Source organism: Polyodon spathula, chromosome 13 (genome assembly GCF_017654505.1).
Source record: "Polyodon spathula isolate WHYD16114869_AA chromosome 13, ASM1765450v1, whole genome shotgun sequence".
NCBI lineage: Eukaryota > Metazoa > Chordata > Actinopteri > Acipenseriformes > Polyodontidae > Polyodon > Polyodon spathula.
This window is the reverse complement of record NC_054546.1, coordinates 18,045,586-18,066,788: the sequence shown is the minus strand read 5'-3', so window position 1 is coordinate 18,066,788 and position 21,203 is coordinate 18,045,586. Positions and strand designations below refer to the sequence as shown.

Genomic DNA, 21,203 nt, shown 5'->3' with positions numbered 1-21,203 from the left:
AAGTAGTGACCCAAAAAGAAGACCTCTTGTTTGGCTTAAAAGGGAACCTTTTGACATCCGGGGATGATCACAAGATATGGCAAGCCACCCAAAGAAATGATGTGCAGCGTCCAGCATATGCTCCAGAAAGGCAAGAGAAGGTGCCAGGACATCAAGACCAGGAGACGTCCTGCTCCAGGAACCTACTGCACTACAAAACCCTCTCTGTACTGTTTGGGATCAGCGGGTGGGTCGCTGTCGTCTCCGGCGCCACCTTGGTAGCCCTAGTGCCAGATTTAGTGAAGAAAACAAACAGAGCTAAAAATTAACTGGCAAATGCCAACACTCAAGATTGTATACCTCCAATTAAGGCCACATTGTTCAGTGAAACTTAACTATTACGGTCAGCCTAGGGACTAATAAAATGACCATAGCATGTCTATATTTGTACTTTTTTCATGTGTGTATTTACCCAATATATCTGTGCCAGACTGCTATCAGATTTACATTTATTGTAAGATAGACAAGACTTACAAATCATGCCTCCTTACTGAATAGACAGGTTCTAGATTGTAAAGTATCACACCATTCCATTCGGTGGATACAGATATAGAATGCCAGTATGTAGAGGGGCTGGATTAGTTTTACTGTATTTAATTACTGTCTCTTTAGATATTTAAAACACGTGTTTTTAGACTTGTTTAGACTTGCATAGTCTTTGTGTCATTTACCGTTGTAAAGCTATGATATAATACCCATTTTATATTTTTCCAAAGCTGCCATTAACTATTTCAGGTTCTACATTGTTTGAGAATGTGTTTTTATTCCAGGTTAAATGAACCCCACATTTTGGTGCTGCGTGTAAGCTATGGTAGTATAAATGTTGGTATTAAAACTAAAATGTACAATGCAGTACCAACTTTTATCCTGCCTTACCTAACGTGCTACACATAATTTAGATGTAATGCCCCCTGGCCCTGAATGGAATGAAATGTATGGCGCCTCCGTGCTATACTTTATAATGGTTATGGCACCGCCATACACTGGATTTTATTTAGGCCCTGGTCTACTTGTTAGGTAGTTCACAATTTCAATGAAAAAAACAACATTTAGTTATAGTATTTATTTATTGAAGTACACCTACAGCAGTCTACTGAGAATACCAAATCAGAAATAAATGAACCCATTTGAAATGTAACCACTACATTTGTCTTCTTTCCAGTAAAATATGTCTGTATGTAAATACTGTACTGTTTGTTCAATTTTAAATGCTTGCTAAAATAAATAATGGCGGTGTGCCCAGATGAAAAAGTGTTACGTTATGTGGGTGTAGAATTCTTAGGAAAAGGAGGGGCAAAAGAAAGCATACCACATAAATAGTTTTTCTTGTGCTGTTGTCACAAATCAGAGTTTGATCACACGAGTAGAGGAAATCGTCTTGGTGTACTCGATAACTAGGTAAGCAGATGATTTACTGTGTCTGCTAATGCTGCAGAATGCATTGCAATAGCACGTCATTGAAAAGTTTAACACTAATCTTGAAGATTGGTTTTAGATATTTTAAACATGTTTTTTTATTACTGTAAATTGAGCTTTTATTCTGAGTAGAATACTATACAAGATACAGAAGCATGAATATATATTGGCACATCTTAAAGGATTATTCATAAATAAAAATAACTTTGTGTCCAGTTGAAAGTGTTCAAAGTTAAATGAAATTTGATTTTTACTATTAATAATCAAACACATCAGGTATTTCATTTAGGGTATTTTATGATCTGAAAGTCTGTATTCAGCATAATAATTGTGTGGGAAAAACACAGTTTTTTTTTTTTTTTAATACCAAACTCCTTCAAAATACCTTGGTAACCAGTATGAGCACAGAGCAGCCATTTTAAGCAAACCTTCCAATTTTGTATTCCTTTTTGTAATTTAAAATAGTGGTTCTCTTATGTCCGCAAACCAATATCAATTTAAACTTTGATGTAAAAGGTTACTTTAGTGTAGGACTGGTTTTGTTTAAGCCTGTTTCAAACTTGCATACAAAACTTAATTAATCAAAACTGAAATTAAAACACCTTTCTTTAAATGTCTTAAACTGAAAATTCAGAAATTTATGAAGGCATTAGTTGACTTTCTTTTTAAGCTTTATCATCACTACAGTAGTTTTCCTTTGTTTTGCAGTGATAGTAAATGAAAATGACCAGACAAAAGGAAATGTATCAAGGCCGTCTTCGCTTAAGACCATGGCTGGAGGAACAGATACAATCCAAAAAGTACCCAGGACTGGAATGGGTAGATGAGGTAAGAAAGGTTAAAAAATGATACAGAGTTCACCATACAGTACATATAAGAGTCCCATCAAGGACCGTCCCTTGTCAGCACACCATCCCCCTCTATTAGAGGGATTTCATTTAATAAGACAGAATGTAGTTTTTACATGTCCCCAGTGTTTTAGATCCTGCTATGTCACCTGATAGGCTATTCCACGCATTTAAAACTCTCTGCTTAAAAGAGTGCTTCCTACCTTCTGTTCTAAACTTACTTTTACTCAGCTTCCATTTATGCCCTCTTGCTCTATTCTCTGCGTTAAATTTGAAGCAGTCTTTGGTTAACTGTATCTATACATTTCTGACTTTATAGACTTCAATGAAATTCTATATCAAGGAACAACAAACAGCCACTTTGTTCATATTTATAAACAAGCATTATTTAAAAGTATTCCTGGAGGAATTTGGATTCATTGGACTTATTTCCCCCTTCAGAAGTCAGGAATGTTCCAGATTCCATGGAAACATGCAGCACGTCAGGGCTGGAACATTGAGAAGGATGCAAGCCTTTTCAGAAACTGGGCAATGCACACAGGTAAGAAATAATCTGGCTAGTACACCATGTCAGTCTTTAATAGTGGCTTTAAACAAATAGGAGAACTGAATATAGTTTAATAAAGTTAAAGTTTTACCCAACCAGCTTAAACCAGAGGTACTTTATTAAATAATGATGTATTGAGTTGAAACAATAGGCAAGGCATTCTGAAGTGTATGTATAATAGTTTACTAAAAATGAACCATAATGATTTAAAATAAGTTTAACAATACAGTGAAATGAATAGTTTAAGTATGTTTAAGTTTCATATAACTTGAGAACAAGGCTTTGTGGTTTCTAGCATTTTAAGGGTTGTCTTTTTTAAATACATTTTGAAAGAGATGGCAGGCAATGTTCCTTTACATGCATTGCATAATTGAACCTAAACCAGGGTGATTCATTATTCCCATGGGATCCCACAACTTTCTTGGAAGACAAATGTATGTGACCAAGACACTCTGAGAAGCATCGTTTGACCACAAGAGCATTGTTCAACAATGTCAATATTTAAGGAGAATTATGAATCACCCTCTATATATATTCTATTCTATTATTCTTTCAATACTATTTTCACAATGACGCAATGATAAATGATTTTATCTTTGCAGTTCTATATTAATGTTGTAATTTTAGTCCCATTAATCTTGCATGTTCAGTTTTGAAAGAAGCACATATAGCAATTATGTATTTTGACTTGAAATAATATTGGGTACCATACAAGTTTAAAGAAAGCTCACAGTTTTCATGAGGTATTGTAGTCCATTATACTTTTTGCTTGGTTAAGAGTTAGCCTTTTAGTCACAGAGATTCTAGCAGATCTGTGCAGTTGTGTACAGCCATATGATCGCCAGCTGCCTGAAGTCACACAAAGCTCTAGCCAGCTGGCTGCACTGATCTTGCAGCTGATTGTGCTGCTTTTAAAAGTGACTGTGGCTCAAACTAAAGATAAGAGATGACGAGATGAAAAATACTTTGTTTGTTATTTCTTATAATAATGAATAACAGTTCTGTTAACTTTCCTTTGCATTGTATTAGGAATAAGCATGTCTAACTTATTCATATTAACGATCTTATGTTTAACATATTAAATTAGTTTTGTATCGACTTTAAAAGCCCCATAGGTATAAGCCCTTTTAGGTTTCCAATAAAAAGGGCCTGCTTTGTGTGAACAAGTCAGTATGTTGTGTTTCTTTATTCAGGGAAATACAAACCAGGCATCGACAATCCAGACCCCAAGACATGGAAAGCCAACTTTAGATGTGCTCTGAATTCACTGCCAGATGTGAAGGAACTTCACGACAAGAGTAAGAAGAAAGGGAACAATGCCTTCAGAGTCTACCTACTGCTGCCATCCTTTAAAATCCCCAAGAAGAGAAAGGGTGAGAGTTATAAATAGGGCTTTATAAACACGAACCACTTACAGCAGAATGGTTTCTAAACAGGAAAGTACATGTTGTGAGAGCTCAGGCCTGTCCAGGGAATAGCCCTTGACTCTGTAAGCACAGAATAGTCGACAAGTGGAAAGAAAAGTGACAGTTGACCTCAGAAATTGGCAGTCGACTAATGGCACATCACATAAATGTGAAGTAATTGTGTGCTGTTTCAGATGGACCGATGTGCAGTTTGCGATTGCAATTGTCAGATTTGCACATGCTTCTTTTATTGCTCTGAGCACACTCTTAAGCTCAAGGGAGACGTTTAAGGGAGTCAGAGATGTTTTAAACTCCTGTAAGTGGATTGTTCATGCACTAGGGTTACATTCTCATGCATTTAGTTAAGGTTATTATATTAGGTTTCTTAATTTTAAAATCTCACAGTTTTATATTTATTGAAATACTTGTTTCTTACTATAGTAGAACCACAAACCTATTCTAGTTCAATTGCTTCTGACACATTAACTCTGCTCCATAGTTTGCCATTCTGTTCTTGCTGGATCTGAATGTTTGAGACTCTGAGTCTAATTAAAAAAGATGCTTTTGCCTGATAAGGGAGGTTTGGCACTTTCAGCAGGTCGGCCTGACCTTTTGAGACAAGGAGTTCTCTTTTCATACCTTATACATTCACTAATAATATGTTTTTACTGTTATACTAGAGTAAACAGGAATATAGAATCCTACGATATTCTCATAGACTAATACAGAGTACATTATGCAAAAAAAATTCTGAATAACAATTTATTTAACATTTCTACTGACTTTATATTACAGTACAGGTATTGCAACATTTTAACACACATGCAGTTTCACAAATGTTCAATTTGTATTCCAAACATCAGCCTGCTTACAGTAGCTGTGACAGTCTTTGGTCAGTTTCTACTCTCAGTGAGTCTGTCAAAGCCACCACAGGTGGGGGAGACAGTCTTTAAAAGCCTGATATCTGAAAAAACTTAAATCTTGTTAACTGGGTTCCCATCTCTACATTCTCATTCCCATCATCAATGTGAAGACTTTCAAAGAGCCATACATTTCTGCCGCATACACTTTTCACTCAAAAAAGTTGCTTCTCGCACATTGTACAAGGGAAGACAGGTTTTAGGGTCACAACCCTTTAACATATAAATTACATTTTAGAACATTAATACATTTAAATATAGCAAAACACAACTTTGACAAAGAGAAAGAAATGAAATTCAGATGTATTGACACGTTTTAAGAGGCAACTAGTCGACCTACTATTTGTACCTCAGCTATTGTGTCAAATTGGTTGTCGTTCAGCCCCTATGTATTGATTCAGAGGTAATGTCTGGACATTGGTAGTTTTTGGTATAAGAAAGTTAAAGTGCAAAAATAAATTAACTTATAACCCAAATAACGATCTATAGTGCAGAGGTTTGTATTCCAGTTGAACGCTTCCTTTGTTATTTTTTGTTTGGTTTCTTATGGCTCTCTGTTCATCGATACAGCAGCTGAATATATTTTAAAGTTCTGGTTTAGCTGCTTACACGTTTCTCATGTTGCCTTATAGTTGTGAAAGAAGAGAAGTACAGTGAAATGCAAACAGCACGAGACTGCTCATATTATTCATCAGACATTGCCAGGACAGACAGCTGCCACGCTCTGGAGGAATTTAATGGTGAGATACTTTCAGTAGTAACTGGTCACTCATCACAAAATGACTTTTTGTTTGTGTTTCACATTTCATTTTGTTCTTTCCTGTATAAAATCAATGTGACCTGAGGGTGGGTATCTCCACAACCCTTTAGGCTGCCACAGACAAACACAATGGGATTTCCACAATGTGGCAACACAACACTTGTGTTGCAAAATGATCATACTTAAGAAACGCCACATGTACAGTAACTATTTCTGATAAACTGTATTACACGTATAGCCAAGGACATTTTTTCTTCTGTATTACACTGTGTGGATTAATAACCATTTGGTTTTGTAACCAACCAGCTGCTCCCCCTAATGACAGACCTACTTTGCTTTGACTCTGAAGACACTGCAGAGGTGAATTGACTTAGGAAGTGCAAGTGTAACTGTTTCACAGAAGAGATAGCATACAAACTGGGAACTTTCTTTCACCTAATGTAGTACCAGATGTCACATTTGTTAATGAAAATATAACATGTGTTTCTTTAAAAACTGCATCTTTGAGATCTATGTAGGGAACGTGCATGACAGATAAGATGTAGGTAAGTTACTAGCTGCAACTATTTTAGCGTTTTTAAATCTGATAATCTGAGATAAAATATAGCCACCCGCATTTCCAAATGCAATGACGCACAGGTATGTGAACACTAACTTTTGTATCTTCCTTTCTTTCAGTGGCTTTCTCTAAATATTTGGATACTTCAAACATGCCAAGCAGGTATAATGCTGCTGCCTGCCACAGCATAAACAGCTATTGTCCAATCCAAACAATGAAAACCCAATCTCCAGCCAGCCATAGCCTTTCGTCCTGCTTCACAGACAAAGAAGGTATGAGGTTTGCAACAAAACTCAAACGAGGAGGTATAATACATTATGTGTTCAGTGTCTCTTATTGCTCGAAGAGATGATATCTTGTGCAGTTTGTAAGGTGACATTGGTTTTATGTTGGGAAATATTTTTAAGCAAAATAAAAAAAACTGAAATATCTTGCTTGCATAAGTATTCAACCCCCATACATTAATATTTGGTAGAGCCACCTTTCTCTGCAATAACAGCTTTAAGTCTTTCGGGGTAAGTATGTACCAGCTTTGCACACAGTGTCGGAGTGATTTTGGCCCATTCTTGGCAGATTTGCTCCAGGTTGTTCAGGTTGGTTGGACGACGCTTGTGGACTGCAATTTTTAAATAGTGCCACAGATTCTCAATGGGATTGAGATCAGGATTTGACTGGGCCACTGTAGGACATTCACCTTTTTGTTCTTGAGCCACTCCAATGTTGCTTTGGCCTTGTGCTTGGGATCATTGTCCTGCTGAAAGGTAAATTTCCTCCCAAGCTTCAGTTTTTTAGCGGACAGAAGCAGATTCTCTTGCAGTATTTTCCTGAATTTTGCTCCATCCCTTCTTCCTTCAATTGTAACAAGATGCACAGTCCCTGCTGATGAGAAGCATCCCCACAGCATGCTGCTGCCACCACCATACTTCACTGTAGGGATGGTGTGTCTTGAGGCATGGGCAGTGTTAGGTTTGCACCACACATAGCGCTGAGTTTTGGCCAAAAAGCTCTATCTTGGTCTCATCTGACCACAAAACCTTTTCCCACATCGCAGCTGGGTCACTCTCATGCTTTCTGGTAAACTCCAGACGTGCTTTCAGATGGTACTTTTTGAGTAACTGTTTCTTTCTTTCCACCCTCCCACACAGGCCAGTGTTATGCAAAGCTCTTGATATGGTTGACTGATGCACCATTACTCCACTCCCAACCACTGAACTCTGTAGCTCCTTCAAAGTGATTGTTGGCCTCTCTGTGGCTTCTCTCACAAGTCTCCTTCTTGTTTGAGCGTTGAGTTTTGAGGGACGGCCTTTTCTTGGCAGTGCCTGGGTGGTGTGATGCAGCTTCCACTTCCTGATTATTGATCCAACTGTGCTCACTGGGATATTCAAACACTTGGATATTATTTTGTACCCTTTCCTTTAACTTCTGTAGAATGTTCTTTGGTCTTCATTTTCCTTCAGATTCACAGCCTTACCAATGATCCTTCAACAGTGGGGTTTATATCCAGAAAATGTGACAGCAACTTTAATGGTTCACAGGTGGAGGCCAATGGTAGGGTAATTGTGTTCTCGTTAGGGCAATTTCTTTCATCGGTGCAAACTGGGAGCTTCCACAGCACAGGGGATGAATACTTATGCAAGCAAGATATTTCAGTTTTTTATTTTTCTTAAAAATATTTCCCAACATAAAACCAATGTCACCTTACAATAACTGATTCTGAGTTTCAGTGTTTTAAAAAAAAATATCAAACAGAACGAAATTTCATTGTACCATTTGTAATTCAGTAATATGAGAGAATTGGTCAGGGGTCTGAATACTTTTGCAAGGCACTGTATATATTTTTTCACTTGCTTTAAATGGGGGGGAGAACAGCATCATCATATGAGGCTATCATGCATTTTCATCTTCCATATATCCCCATATAATGAGGTCATCATGCATGAAAGGGTTAGAGGTAGAATGGAAAAGTTTTAAAACATGTATTATTATCTTACTGTGAACAAGTGCGCAAATGCAGTGGTGATGCAGTGCTCTGGAAACGGTTCACAATTAAACAGTTTTATTTGGCTGGATTGCGTGTCAACAACACTTAAATAATAAGCATGGGCTCTACACAGCCATGTATATCGCTCCATGCAAAAAAAGGGTTTCAGTCCCAAAATAATAAGACACTAATAATAATAACGCACAAAACAGACTCTAGACAGCGAGTGCTCTTTGTGCAGGTGTAGTACACGACAACGAACAGTGGTGCAGTGTAGTCTAGGTTTGGTGCTGGCTTGTATAGACAACTCCTGGTTAGTGTTAGCCATCTAACAATGACAAATAACAACAGTTAGAACAGTCTAAAAGGCAGGGGAGGGCTATTCTGATGCAATAATATATTTCTACTAAAGTGGTACATTAAGTTAAGTAATGTACAGTAAATCATTACAAATGAAGAAAACATGAAACACGGTACATTTATTCTCGATCTCCTTTACCGTAACCATAACAAAGGAACAGATTGCTTTGTTACATCCCCTGAAATACCTTTAGAGTCACTCCCCTTTGACATGGCCGTCGAGAGCTGTCATGGGCCCCGGGGAAGGTTTGGTATGTGCCTCCCCCCCCCCCCCTTGCTAACTAATGACCTGTATTAGTAAATATATTTATATTTTAAGCAATATAACCAATCATTCTATAATTGTGTTTAGCACCAGCTGAAGAAAGTACTTTATTTATTTTACACAATACATTTTTTCTTACAAACTGCTGCACCATTGTTTTGACCAAATTATAGATCTTAATTATAGAATAATTCATATTGTGGTTTATATTGTGCAACTTTAGGGTTCTTTTAAATTTTTTAAATTCTGCTTGTCGTAAAATAAAACATAAAATTGATCTACCTTTTTTCCAGCTTTTTGGTGCAGTAAAATGTTTTGACAGCATCTGTACTGGCACGTACACAATCAATACACAACAGAAGCACAGAGGGTCATTGTACAGTACTGGAGTTTTTTTTCTTTTTTTTAATGTGGTGGTGGGAGCGCAAAGGTCTTGTGCAGGGATACTTGTTTTAAAATATTTTATATATTAAAAAAAAAACCCTCTTCACCAGGCCCCCCCTAATGACTTCTTGTATTGTGACTCCGCCCCCTTCCTGGGTGACCGATTTCCGACTGACACTGGAATGAACTGCAAAACCATCCAGTACGGGGCACACTGTTCCTGTTATACAGCGCCCTCACAGGTTGGGAGGGAGATTGTTGACTAGGATTAATTCGCTCTCTATCACACTTATCCGTGTGTCATTCATGTTAGTTGGTTTCTAATTCTTGTCTTGTTGTTGTTTTTCATCACTGTGATAAAGAGAGAAAGAATCAATGATGTAAATCTCCCTCCCGATCCGAAGGGGCACTGGGTAAGGGTGGTAGTACACTTCCCCATAGATGGGTCGACTTAATGGTGGGCGGTAAACGGAAGTCAGCCATCTTGGGAAAGTGCTTAACTGCAAGTACTCTAAACAACTCCATTGCAATCAGATACGGGTCAGGCAGCAATTGGAGTAACCACTGCAACGGGCTTATTGCAGGGAGGCAACGATGGAATGTGGTGAGGCCTCCCACTACATATTATCAGCACCATGTAAGTCCAGAGGTAATGATTGGGAGGGGCCTTGCATTGTTGATGTACGGGTTGGTGAAGTGAGCACCCACGCATTAGTGGACTGAGGATGTGGGCAGACATTAATTGAACAAGTTCTGTTGACAGGGGTACCTTGGTGGTCACGTGGGTTTGTAGTCATTTCCATTTAAAATCAAATCAATCAAATGCAGGGGGAAGGGGATTGGGACCCAGTGTGACCTGCGGGAGTGGGTTACTGAAGCCCCCAGTACTGAAACTATTTTAGCTCCACTCAACATCCCGAAATTCTGGGACCAAGATGTGGACCTAGCATTGGAACAAAAAAATGATCCTTAGCTGGCTCACATCTGGGGGCAGGTTTGGTCTATTGAGGGGAAGGATGTAAAGGATAACAGGTCACTTACATATCCTCATCACATTATTGTCAAGCACTTACTGCATAGAGTATTCCAAGCCACGAGCACAAGTCAGATTGTAGCACAATCACTTGTTCCCCAGTCTTTCCAGTGCGAGATCATGAGGTTGGCTCATGGTCCCATGTTTGGGCCATTTAGGTAGTGATAAGACTCAGGAACAAATATTGGCTCGTTTTTATTAGATGGGAGTTTTTAGTGAGGTGAAACGATATGTAACGGAGTGTCAGGAATGCTAGCAAATAGTGCCGGGGCAGGTTCGCCCGGCTCCACTGGTCCTACTGCCCCTGATCTCAGTTCCCTTTAAACGCATTGTTATGGATATAGTAGGTCCATTGAGCCAGTCTGACTCTGGATATATGAACATTTTGGTAGTGGAGGACTACGCAACCAGATATCCAGAGGCAGTACCATTGAGATCCACTAGTGCCGTCACAATTGCTCAAGAGTTAGTGTAGATTATAGCAAGAGTAGGGATTCTCAAAGAAATTCTAATGGAACGAACTTTATGTCACAATGTTTAAAGGAATTGTATAAATTATTGCAAATTCGGTCCATTTGGACCTCCATTTATCATCTGCAGATGGACGGTTTGGTGGAACGGTTTAATCAGACTTTGAAACAGATGCTGAAGCAATTTGTCAACCAAGAACAGAAACACTGGGCTAAACTCCTCCCCTGCCTAATGTTTGCAGAGAGAGAGAGGTTCCCCAGCGCTCGATCGGGTTCTCTCCCTTTGAGTTGCTATATGTGAGGCAACCACGGGGTATCCTTGATCTTGTGAAAGAAAGGTGGGAGGAGCAAACAAAAATTTCCAAAAACATAGTCAAGTATTTAATCATGTTAAGAGACCACCTAGAATTGGTCGGTTGTTTGGCTCAAGAGAATCTAAAACTAGCTCAGCATTGCCAGGCGCAGCAGTACAACAAACAAGTTCGGATTTGGACTTTTCAGCCAGGTGATAAGGTACTGTTGCTACTTCCTACTTAGTATGCTAAGTGGTAAGGGCCATACGAGGAGATATGGGGAATTGGTAATGCGAGCTTTGATATTAGGCAACCCGATCGCCAAAATAAGAAAGAATTTTATCATGTTAACTTGTTAAAACCCTGGAATGAAAGGAAGGCCTTATTTGTAGCTTGTGATAGTTTAGAAGAGGATTTTGGTCCCACTGTCAGTTCACCAGCTACAACTAACATTACAATGGGGGAACAGTTACTTCCAGATCGTAAACGCGAGCTCTACCAATTAGTGAAAAGTTTAGTGATGTTTTTTTCTGACTCCTGGTAGAACTAATGTCATTGAATATGCTATTATTACTCCAGCAGGTGTCAAGGTTCAAGAGAGACTGTACCAAATCCCAGAAAGCCACAGGGGTCCTGTTTGCAAGGAGATGAAGGATATGTTTGGGCTTGGAGTGATTGAACCTTCCCAGAGCGAGTGGTGCAGTCCTATCGTGATGGTGGGCAAGAAGGACAGCTCCACTCAATTCTGTGTGAATTTTAGAAAAGTTAATGCCATCTCCAAGTCTGATGCATATCCAATGCCCCGAGTGGATGAGTTTCTTGACCGACTGGGTAAGGGGCAGTTAATCTCGACCTTGGATCTGACAAAGGGATACTGGCAGATTCCAGAGCTCACTCAGAGCTGCTTTCTCTACCCCAGATGGCTTGTTCCATTCTGGACCATTCCCTCCGGGTTGCATGGAGCTCCTGCCACCTTTCAGACTGTTGGACCAGGTCTTATTTCCCCATCATCAGTATGCAGCTGCATACATTGATGATGTGGTGATTTTTAGCTACATCTGGAAAGAGCATATTATTAGACTTTTGGCAGTCCTACAGTCTTGAAGGAAGGCAGGGCTAACAGCCAAGCTGGGCAAGTGTGCATTTGGCAAGCAAGAGACCCAATATCTTGGCTACATTATGGGTAATGGCCAGGTAAAGCCAATCGCCTCCAAAGTCCAGGTGCTGTTAAAGACGACAATCCCAAGAACCAAGCCACAGATGAGATTACTGCTGGGATTATGTCATCATAGTCAAACCCCTGGTAGATCTCACCTGAAAGGCTGCTCCAAAAATAGTTAAATGTACAGGGCAGTGTCAGGAGGCATTTGTATGATTAAGAAGCAACTCTGTCAAGCTCCTGCTTTGATTTCAGCAAAGTTCATCCTTCAGATAGAGGCCTCCCAGACTGGCCGGGGTGCGATCCTGTGCCAACAAGTTGATGAGGTAGAACACCCTATCATTCATTTGAGCAAGGAGTGTTTAGCCATCAAATTGGCTACTCACGCTCTTTTCTATTACTTGTTGGAACTTTTTTTTCTCTCTTGTCACTGATCCTGCTCCTTTAAGGTAACTCTGCGCTACCTTGTGTTGCAACCCTTCCACTGCTCAGTGAAACATGATGTGGGTAAGAAGCCTCAAAACACTGATTTTTTTTCAAGGGAGGGGGAACCATTGGGGAATGTAGAGTTGGCTGAGTGTTCATCACTCTGAGGGGTGAGATATGTCATAAAAAGAGAAACAATCGATGCTGTAAATCTCCCTCTCAATCGGAAAGGGCTCCGGGTAAGGATAATAGTACACTTCCCCAAAGACGAGTCGACTCAACAGTGGGCGGGAACCAGAAGTCGGCCATCTTGGGGAAAGTGCATAACTACAAGTACTCTAAATAACTCCATTGCGATGAGCTACGGGTCAGGCAGCGATTGGAGAAACCACAGCCACAGGCTGATTGCAGGGCAGAGTTTGACGGTACAAAGGCGGTATAGTTGTGTGAATACAGCCCCCTGTGCTGAAACGTAACATAGGGCCGGAGCTTTTGCTTGTTTGTTTTGTTTTGTTACATGTTTGTTTTAGTGTATCGCAGAGGAGGAGTACGGAGTCAGCGGCTGCAGCCACTGAGCCAGCCCAACCTACTGAGCTCTACCCTCACCTCACCTCACGACAACAGCCCTCACCACTACCCCGCTGGCTGGAGAGCACACTTTTATGCACGGGACTGTGGATTGGGGATTACCTGCTGCTGTTGTTATTGTTTTTGTTTGTGGTCTGCAAGCCAGCTGTGTTCCCCCCGATACCATCACTGGACGTTTTTGGGAGTGCAATACTGTTTGGACATTCACTTTGTTCACCACACCACTCGCACTTGTCACAATCACCTTATTGAGACATATTTTGAAAAGTTTAAGCACAACAAACTTCATAGCTACAAGCCTTGCTGCTGAAGACCATTTTAAGTTGCCTTTGTTTTTTTTTTTTTTTTTGGTTTTGTTTACCATAAGGGCTATAAGAGACTAATTTGATCATTAGTCTCTTACGCTAGCCTTTAGCTTTACATTGATGATGCAAAAAGCCCTTGTAAGATGTAAAAAATATGAATAAATCATGTTTTTGATAATGTCTGCTTGGAAATACATTTTTTCGAAACACTATTTGTGCTCTATATTTTATACCGGCTTGGATTTTTTTTAAAACTCTTTCTTAATGTTCTAAAATGAATGTATATGGTACTGGGTTGCCACACTTCACAATCATTTCACAAATCAAAATCATTGATATATTTCATGGACATTGGATGATTTCTGTTAAAAGAAGTACAAAAACAGTACTTGTACTTTTATTGGCATTGTTCAGAATTACTGAAGCAATTCCTTTTATATTTTACAGCCAACAAAATGAGTTCCTCCATTCAAGATGAACATCCAGACACTATACAGCAGGTGAGGTAGTTTGAAGAATATATTGAGAAATAGCTGCTAATTTGATATTCTGGATGGAAGATTTTCAAAGTTAATATATAAGGACATTTTTATGTTATTGTGTCATGTTCCCATGTTTTGCTGCAACTGTTTGCGTAAGGTGTGTGTATTGTTTTAATTTAAACTTTTAAATTGCATTCCCTGCCTCAAGATGGCTTCCAGTGTACCCTCATGGACCTCTCAGAACTCCTGCTCACATATGTAACTGAGATGGATTTACCAATGGGAAGGGGGGGATTGGACATGTAGTTCTGAGAGGTTCATGCAGGTACATGGGAAGCTATCTTGAGGTAGGGAATGCAATTTAAAAGTTTATAAAAGTGGTCAAAATGTAAAAAATAAATAAAATAAAACAATACACGCACCTTGCGTAAACAGTTGTAGCAACACATGGGAACATGTAACACAATAAAATAAAAAGGTCTTTATGTACCCTTTAAGTTTCTCCTACTTTTTTATAATGAAATATCCATTAAATTTGATAAGAAACAAATAAGGTGAGAGCACTTAAGAGTGGTTTAATTATATTAATTTAGTTTTTAAAGATTGAAATATAAGCTTTGAGAAGATGCTTTTAATTTTTAAAATGAAAGATACTTTTGTAAATGAATTACTTTAAAAAATATAAATTCTAATAATACAAACTAAGTGAATGCTCTCTGTCTTGTCTTTGTAGTTAGGCAAAGGGTCTGACAGTTATTCAGATTAGCTTTTTGCAATCATGTTTTTATTTGAATCCACTGGTAATAAAAACGTTACCATGGTAAATGTTCACAGTAGCTTTGCATTTTTCCCATGCTTTTCCCATGGTTACACTTCACGTTTACTATGTCTTTTAATTTACTTTACCATACCTCTCTGGGCTTTCCAATGCTGTCCTAAGGTTTACCATGTTTTGAATGTGCTTTATTATTGTATATTTAGCAATACTTTTACTTAACTTTTAAGGATTAGCACACAAAAGAAAGGCTAATTCCAAACCCATAACATATAAGACATCTACTTTAATTTTCAATATCCATATGTACTTTTTATAATCTAGTTCAATTGTTTAAACAAGATTAAGTTAAACACAGTACTTTACGTAATTTCTGAACATATTAACCGTGTCTGTTTAACAGGAATTCTGCATCCTGTCATTTTGAAACTTAGGGTAATGCTTTGTGAATGGCCATAAACAAACTGCCTTCTTTACTGGCAAGTTATTTTTATTATTTCAGATAGTTGAACACCTGGCAAATACGGATCAATGGAACAATTCATATGGCAACAGTAAACATTCCAATTCCTTTGTCACCTCGCCAAGGTTAAGTTTTTTCGGTAAGTATGAGATTGTGAAAGACATTTTAAAAAATGACGTATTTAACTGCTTATGCTCGGTTATGGAGTTTCGAAATGCTAGAAAAAAATACATTCCATTTGCTGGCGTTTGAATGAAATATCTTCCGCCATAAAGCACTATAGTGTAGCATTTCAATCTCTCTTTAACTCCCATTACCTGCTAGATAATTTACCATGGCAGCAGTTAAATGTCATGAGCTGAAAAGCACTGCCTGAAATTCAAGTCACTGCTTAAGGTGAATTTCAAGGAAGTATTTTCAACATATTAGGCTGCATTTAAAACTGATGGTCACTTTAGTTAAGCCCTACTTTACAGATATGTGATACATGTTTGATCTTATCAAAATAAATGGGTAATGTATTACAATTACAACATAAATAAGTAAGAACATTTATGAATGCGAGGAGGCCTTTCAGCTTGTCTAAGCATGCCGAGTTCCAAGTAGCTGATGGATCTCATATCTTAGTCAAATTGGGTCTTAAAGGATCTTAGTGATTTTCCCTCAACAGCATGACTAGGTAACACATTCCATATATCACCACTCTCTGTGTAAACTTGTCTCGCTCCTAAGTTCCACTTAATATCCAACTGTCCTCTGGTCCTGGTTTCTGTGCTGCGCTTAAAGTATTGGTTCGGGTTAACTGTGTCAACACCTTTTAAGATTGTAAAGACTTAATTCATAAGAAAGAGGGGCCATGGTCAGAGGAGTTCATGTTAAAAAAAAATCTGGATATAATCAAAACAGTAAATTGAGAATATTAGCAATCCTGTGTTCAGTAGCATGGTTATGTATTAATAAGTACCTTCCTTTTACACAGATGAAGGGATCGGAGAGCCAGGACACTTGACACAAGCTGACTTCTCTATGGGGAATGAAGAGCAGAAGCCTTTATTTCTTGATCATTTCTGCTCACATTCAACCATGAACTCCAGCAAGTAACACAAGAGAAGGGGCTGAATGTGTTTGTACAGTAGAGAATAATGTAACTTTGTACTGGAATATGGACTAAACTCCAACAATAATTGGGAATTGTTTGCATCAGCCTGGCCAAACAGAGGTCAGAAATACCCAAACCATATTGAAGACGATTCATCATGATTCACCAGCATGAAGCCAGATCCCACTTCAGACACCTCCATCAACTTTCAACAATACCAGGGTTCATCCCCGCATCTTCTCACTGATCCAGAGTCGATGTTCCTTGCCCCACTAATAAGTGGCTTGTGTGCAGCTCCTTGGTAACCAAGTTCATGAATGGATTTTCATACAGACAGCTTTTTGAAACCTGTTTGCCAATGATGAAGACTTGGTTCTGATTTTGTTCCTGTTCAGTATCTTCTTGCCTCTTGAGGTTATTTTTACAGTAGACAGTGCCTGTTGTCTTCCATGAGGCCACAACAAACTATAGACTTTGGGATTCTGGATAGCTCAGCAACCTCACAATGGCCATTCCACATTATGAGTCAGCTTTGGGTTTGTGAGACCATAACACACACTCAATGATCAATATGCATTGCAGATCGGGTAACACTCAATGCCTTTGTGTGGAGGGTTGTCTAAATACCTGTGGGAGGTTAGCTTAGAATCAGCACTGAGCACCTCAGTAAATGCACTGAGGCCATTTCAAGGTCCCATTTCATTTTCCATGTAGTCAGACTTGTCTTTTTTGTTTGTTTTTTTTCTGGAGGAAAATGATCTGGATACAAGAGCAAGCCAAAAATATGAGGCTGGTGGCTACATTCTTCTCGTCGAAATGGAACATGCTTTATAAAATAAAACATCACTGAATTGGAAAAGAACTAAGACTGTGTTTTTACAGGTATTTAAAAAGACTAAATAAAAAAGAAAATTAAATGGTTGTATTCTTTGATTTTAGTACACAAAAGGTGTGTCCTTTTGTGGGAGTTTCTGTGCTTATTTACAAAAGGGCTATAGCTCAAGAAATAATTTTATAAACTTCACTGGTCATGCACTTCCATTCTTTATGTAGCAACCAATGACCATTTTACAATTCCGTGTATTTGTGTTGGATTGAGAACATTTCACATGAAACTGTAAAGCAATATACCGTGATGACAGAACGACACAGAACTTTGCAGCAGTCACAACCTGTCATCTACTTTCTATCTTAAAAAAAATCTTTCCTGGTTGCATAGCATATGCAAATTTTAAAGGATTACAAATCAGCAGGTAATATTACATTTTATTCCAGTTAAAATAGGGTGTGCACAATTTATACATTTTTTACTCAAGTATCATTCATATTATTTGGTTTCCAATTCTTATATTGCTTTTGTTTGACATACGGTGCTGAATCTTTTTTTAATTTGAGCTCAGCAAGGTTCATAACAGTATATTCTGCAATAAAGAGTATTAAAACTGCTTCTGGGTAATTCCTCGACAGCTTTTTGCATCATCAATGTGAGGCTAATTTGATTGTTGCTCACCTTCTACACCTGCGCGAGCTTCCTTGCTGACAGTTGCGTTGGGATGGGCTAGTTCAGTTATTTTCTGCTGCTAGCGAGATGCAATGAGTCTGATGTTTTTTTTTCTTCTTTTCGTTACAGGGTAGCTCAAATAGGTGTTTAAGGTGAGGTTAATAACACTATGTAACACAATTTTTGTTCCTGGGTAGTAAGTGTTATTTCCTAATTGCTTATGCCTCAAAAGTATAGAAAATGGCTATTATTCCCCACAAACTTTGCTTTTGTGTCCAGGACAGTGATATTTCAAAATATCACTATTTCCAATGGGAAAACGGGCAAATGTGTGTCTTTTCGTTCACATAAAGTCAGAAAAAAACAACATATGAATCCAAATTAACATGTATTTATACTAAAGTAATACAAAAATGACTACAAAAGATTTAGAAATGAGTAGTTTTTCGAGATTTAAGATTATACTGTAATGTAGGCATAAGCAATTAGGAAATAACACTTACTACCCAGGAACGAAAAAAAAAAAAAATTGTTACACGGTGTAATCACTTAGTCTTCTTACTTTGATAATGCAAAACGCTTTGTGGGGAACTAACTAGAAGCATGTTTTAACAGTCTTTAGTAAAGAGAAGTGCTATGAACCACACTGAGCTCAAAAAAAAATTCAAAGTTTCAAGGATGTAACGAAACAAGAACTGGAAACCAAACAACATGAGTACTTTTAAATTGTACATAGAATGTAGGGTTCAGTTCTAGTAATCTCTTTGTCAAACAGACAAAGGTTAGTGTTTCAACTGCATTCTATCAAATAAGCGGCAGCTTTCAGAGGAAAATATGTATTGAGTATACAAGAAAAAAAACTGTCTACCAGCTTCAGAGTTATATGTTAGTCTCCAAGCACACTCAATGCATTAACTTTCTCCAGCTTGCATGTACCTTAAGTGTGACAAACAGGATGCCCCCTTATACCCCCAGATTCTTATAGTATACTGATATGCATACACCCGCTTCAGCTGGTGCAGGGCTACAGCTCCTTTCTGTAGCATCCTGCCTGAAAATTGGCAAGCTAACCTAAAGAAGTAAAGGCGAGACATCCATTGATCTTTTTAAATGCTTCTGCACAACTGAAAACTCACTGTTGTTGTATGCATACAAAACAGTTTGATTTTTAGAAGGTTCAAATGTGTATACTTTACGTGGCATAGTAGTCTCTAATCAGTGTGTTCCACAATATTTTTAAAATAACAGTACAGTAATTTTCAGAATAAATGGCCTTAGGATATAACATACACTTGACTAATTTTGCAATTCAACTGAAAACTGGATTTGTGACAGATTTGTCAGTCACCAAATCACACGGTAATCCATTGCTTCCTCACTGAAAGGGTTTTTAAGTGGTAAAAACTAATCAAAATAATAGAATGAAATATTGCCTCTTTTGATGTCCAATGTAATCAAATTGTGCAGGGAGACAAAGCACAGAAATACATCCGTATCTGACTTCTCTCAGTAGTGTTTGTACTTGGTCTTCAATCTGTATAAACTGCGGTTGGGTTTGTCTGTTTTATAACACTTACATACCGACATACAGTCTCATGTGCAGCTTGTATTGTAAAACAAGCTACACAACATAACTTCAAACTCACGAACACTTACTCGCGATTTGTATCTTTCTCTTCTTGTGGAATGCCTTTCTGATTTTTTATTTTTTTTATTTTTTTTTTTTTTTTTATTTTTTTTTTTACTGATAACATGATCTGAAATGAATCATTGAAAACATCCTGGAAGGTAATGTTTGCCCTAGAAGCATCTGGTTGAGTGTCCCTGGGCATCAGAGTGCTCCTGGAGAACAGCAGTACCGGCTGCAGACAGGGTTTGTTTGAATATAACAGATTCTTTCCACAGAACGCACTTACATCTGCAGATTGCACAACTTGGTTTGTTAACTCTATTACGTTCTGTTTTTGATTCAAAATGTGGATCCTTAAAGCAATTACAGCTAACAAAATTATTCCATAAATATTGCTTTGCACTCCCATTGGCTACATAGGTCTCAGTGTGCAGGTTTGAAAGAAAAACATATAATAGCATGCATGTATTTTCATTTTAAAAAATCTGTAACTAAGCTCTCTGTTTATTTGCTGCCCTTTAAACCATGAATTATTTCATCTCAGCAGTGTCTTATAGGTCAAAGCATGCTAATGGTTTTAAGTAGGTCAGTTATTAGGGAAAGCAGCTGGTTGCGCATTGACAGGAAAGAAGCCATTGAATGGGGTTGGAACAATTTCTCCCAAGCCACCAAGCAAGTGCAACACTACCTGAAAACACAGCTGGCAAACAGAGATTTATTTACCCAAGTGTGGTACCAGATACCAAGTGTGTTTCTTTCAAAACTACATTTGAGACTTCTATAACAGATTGAAGTACACAACTTGGAAGAGTCAAGGAATTATTTATTAGCTTCAACTACTTTAAGCACAGATCACATCTGTCTGTCTTGGCTTGTGCAAATATTTTGACATTGACAAGGACCTTTCAAATTGACATGCACTGGTTAAATGAAGATTCAAATTTGTTGTAAAAGATCTCAACCTGTGATACCTTTGATATGATATGGAGCACAATAACATGTTTTGATGTGCAACCTATTTATTTAGTGTATTTGTTTTTATATTTGATTAATTAAAATATATATTAAGCCCTGTTGATAGGGTTAGGCAATTCAATTTAGAAATACTAAAAGAAACCTGACAAATGTGTCTTCACTTTTTTCTCCCCTCGATTTAAACCAACCAGAAAATGTGCTTTAACCGTTTCAGCACCAAGTAACTATGCAGAAAGTGCCTGGCAGAAACTATAGTTTAAAATCAGTTGTGTTAATAAACCAGGAGTCATTTAGAATGTACAATTCTGTTCCCTCATCGCAGCAATTCAGTACAACAGCTCAGGAGAACTGAATGTTCTCCAGAGGCTGGTAGAACCAAGGTCAGCCCTTCAGGTACCAGCTTCAACTCACCAAACACCTGGCCAGTAACAAGCACGATGAGGAGAAACAGTCCCAACTTCCATATTAGTGAACTACAACAAATTCACATTTTCAGATATTTGTGCATTACCCTATGTG

General features: G+C 38.2%; 1 protein-coding gene across 1 annotated transcript; it reads left to right on the top strand.

Moving 5' to 3' along the window:
- The first annotated feature begins 1,395 nt into the window (after window positions 1–1,395).
- On the top strand, window positions 1,396–17,451 carry LOC121325514 (interferon regulatory factor 1-like). The gene is made up of 9 exons (XM_041268055.1): window positions 1,396–1,437; window positions 2,164–2,283; window positions 2,745–2,844; window positions 4,044–4,223; window positions 5,809–5,916; window positions 6,615–6,767; window positions 14,207–14,259; window positions 15,519–15,618; window positions 16,459–17,451. Exons 2-9 carry the CDS (start codon window positions 2,173–2,175, stop codon window positions 16,578–16,580), a joined length of 927 nt encoding a protein of 308 aa, XP_041123989.1. The 5' UTR covers window positions 1,396–1,437; window positions 2,164–2,172; the 3' UTR covers window positions 16,581–17,451.
- The last annotated feature ends 3,752 nt before the right edge of the window (window positions 17,452–21,203 follow it).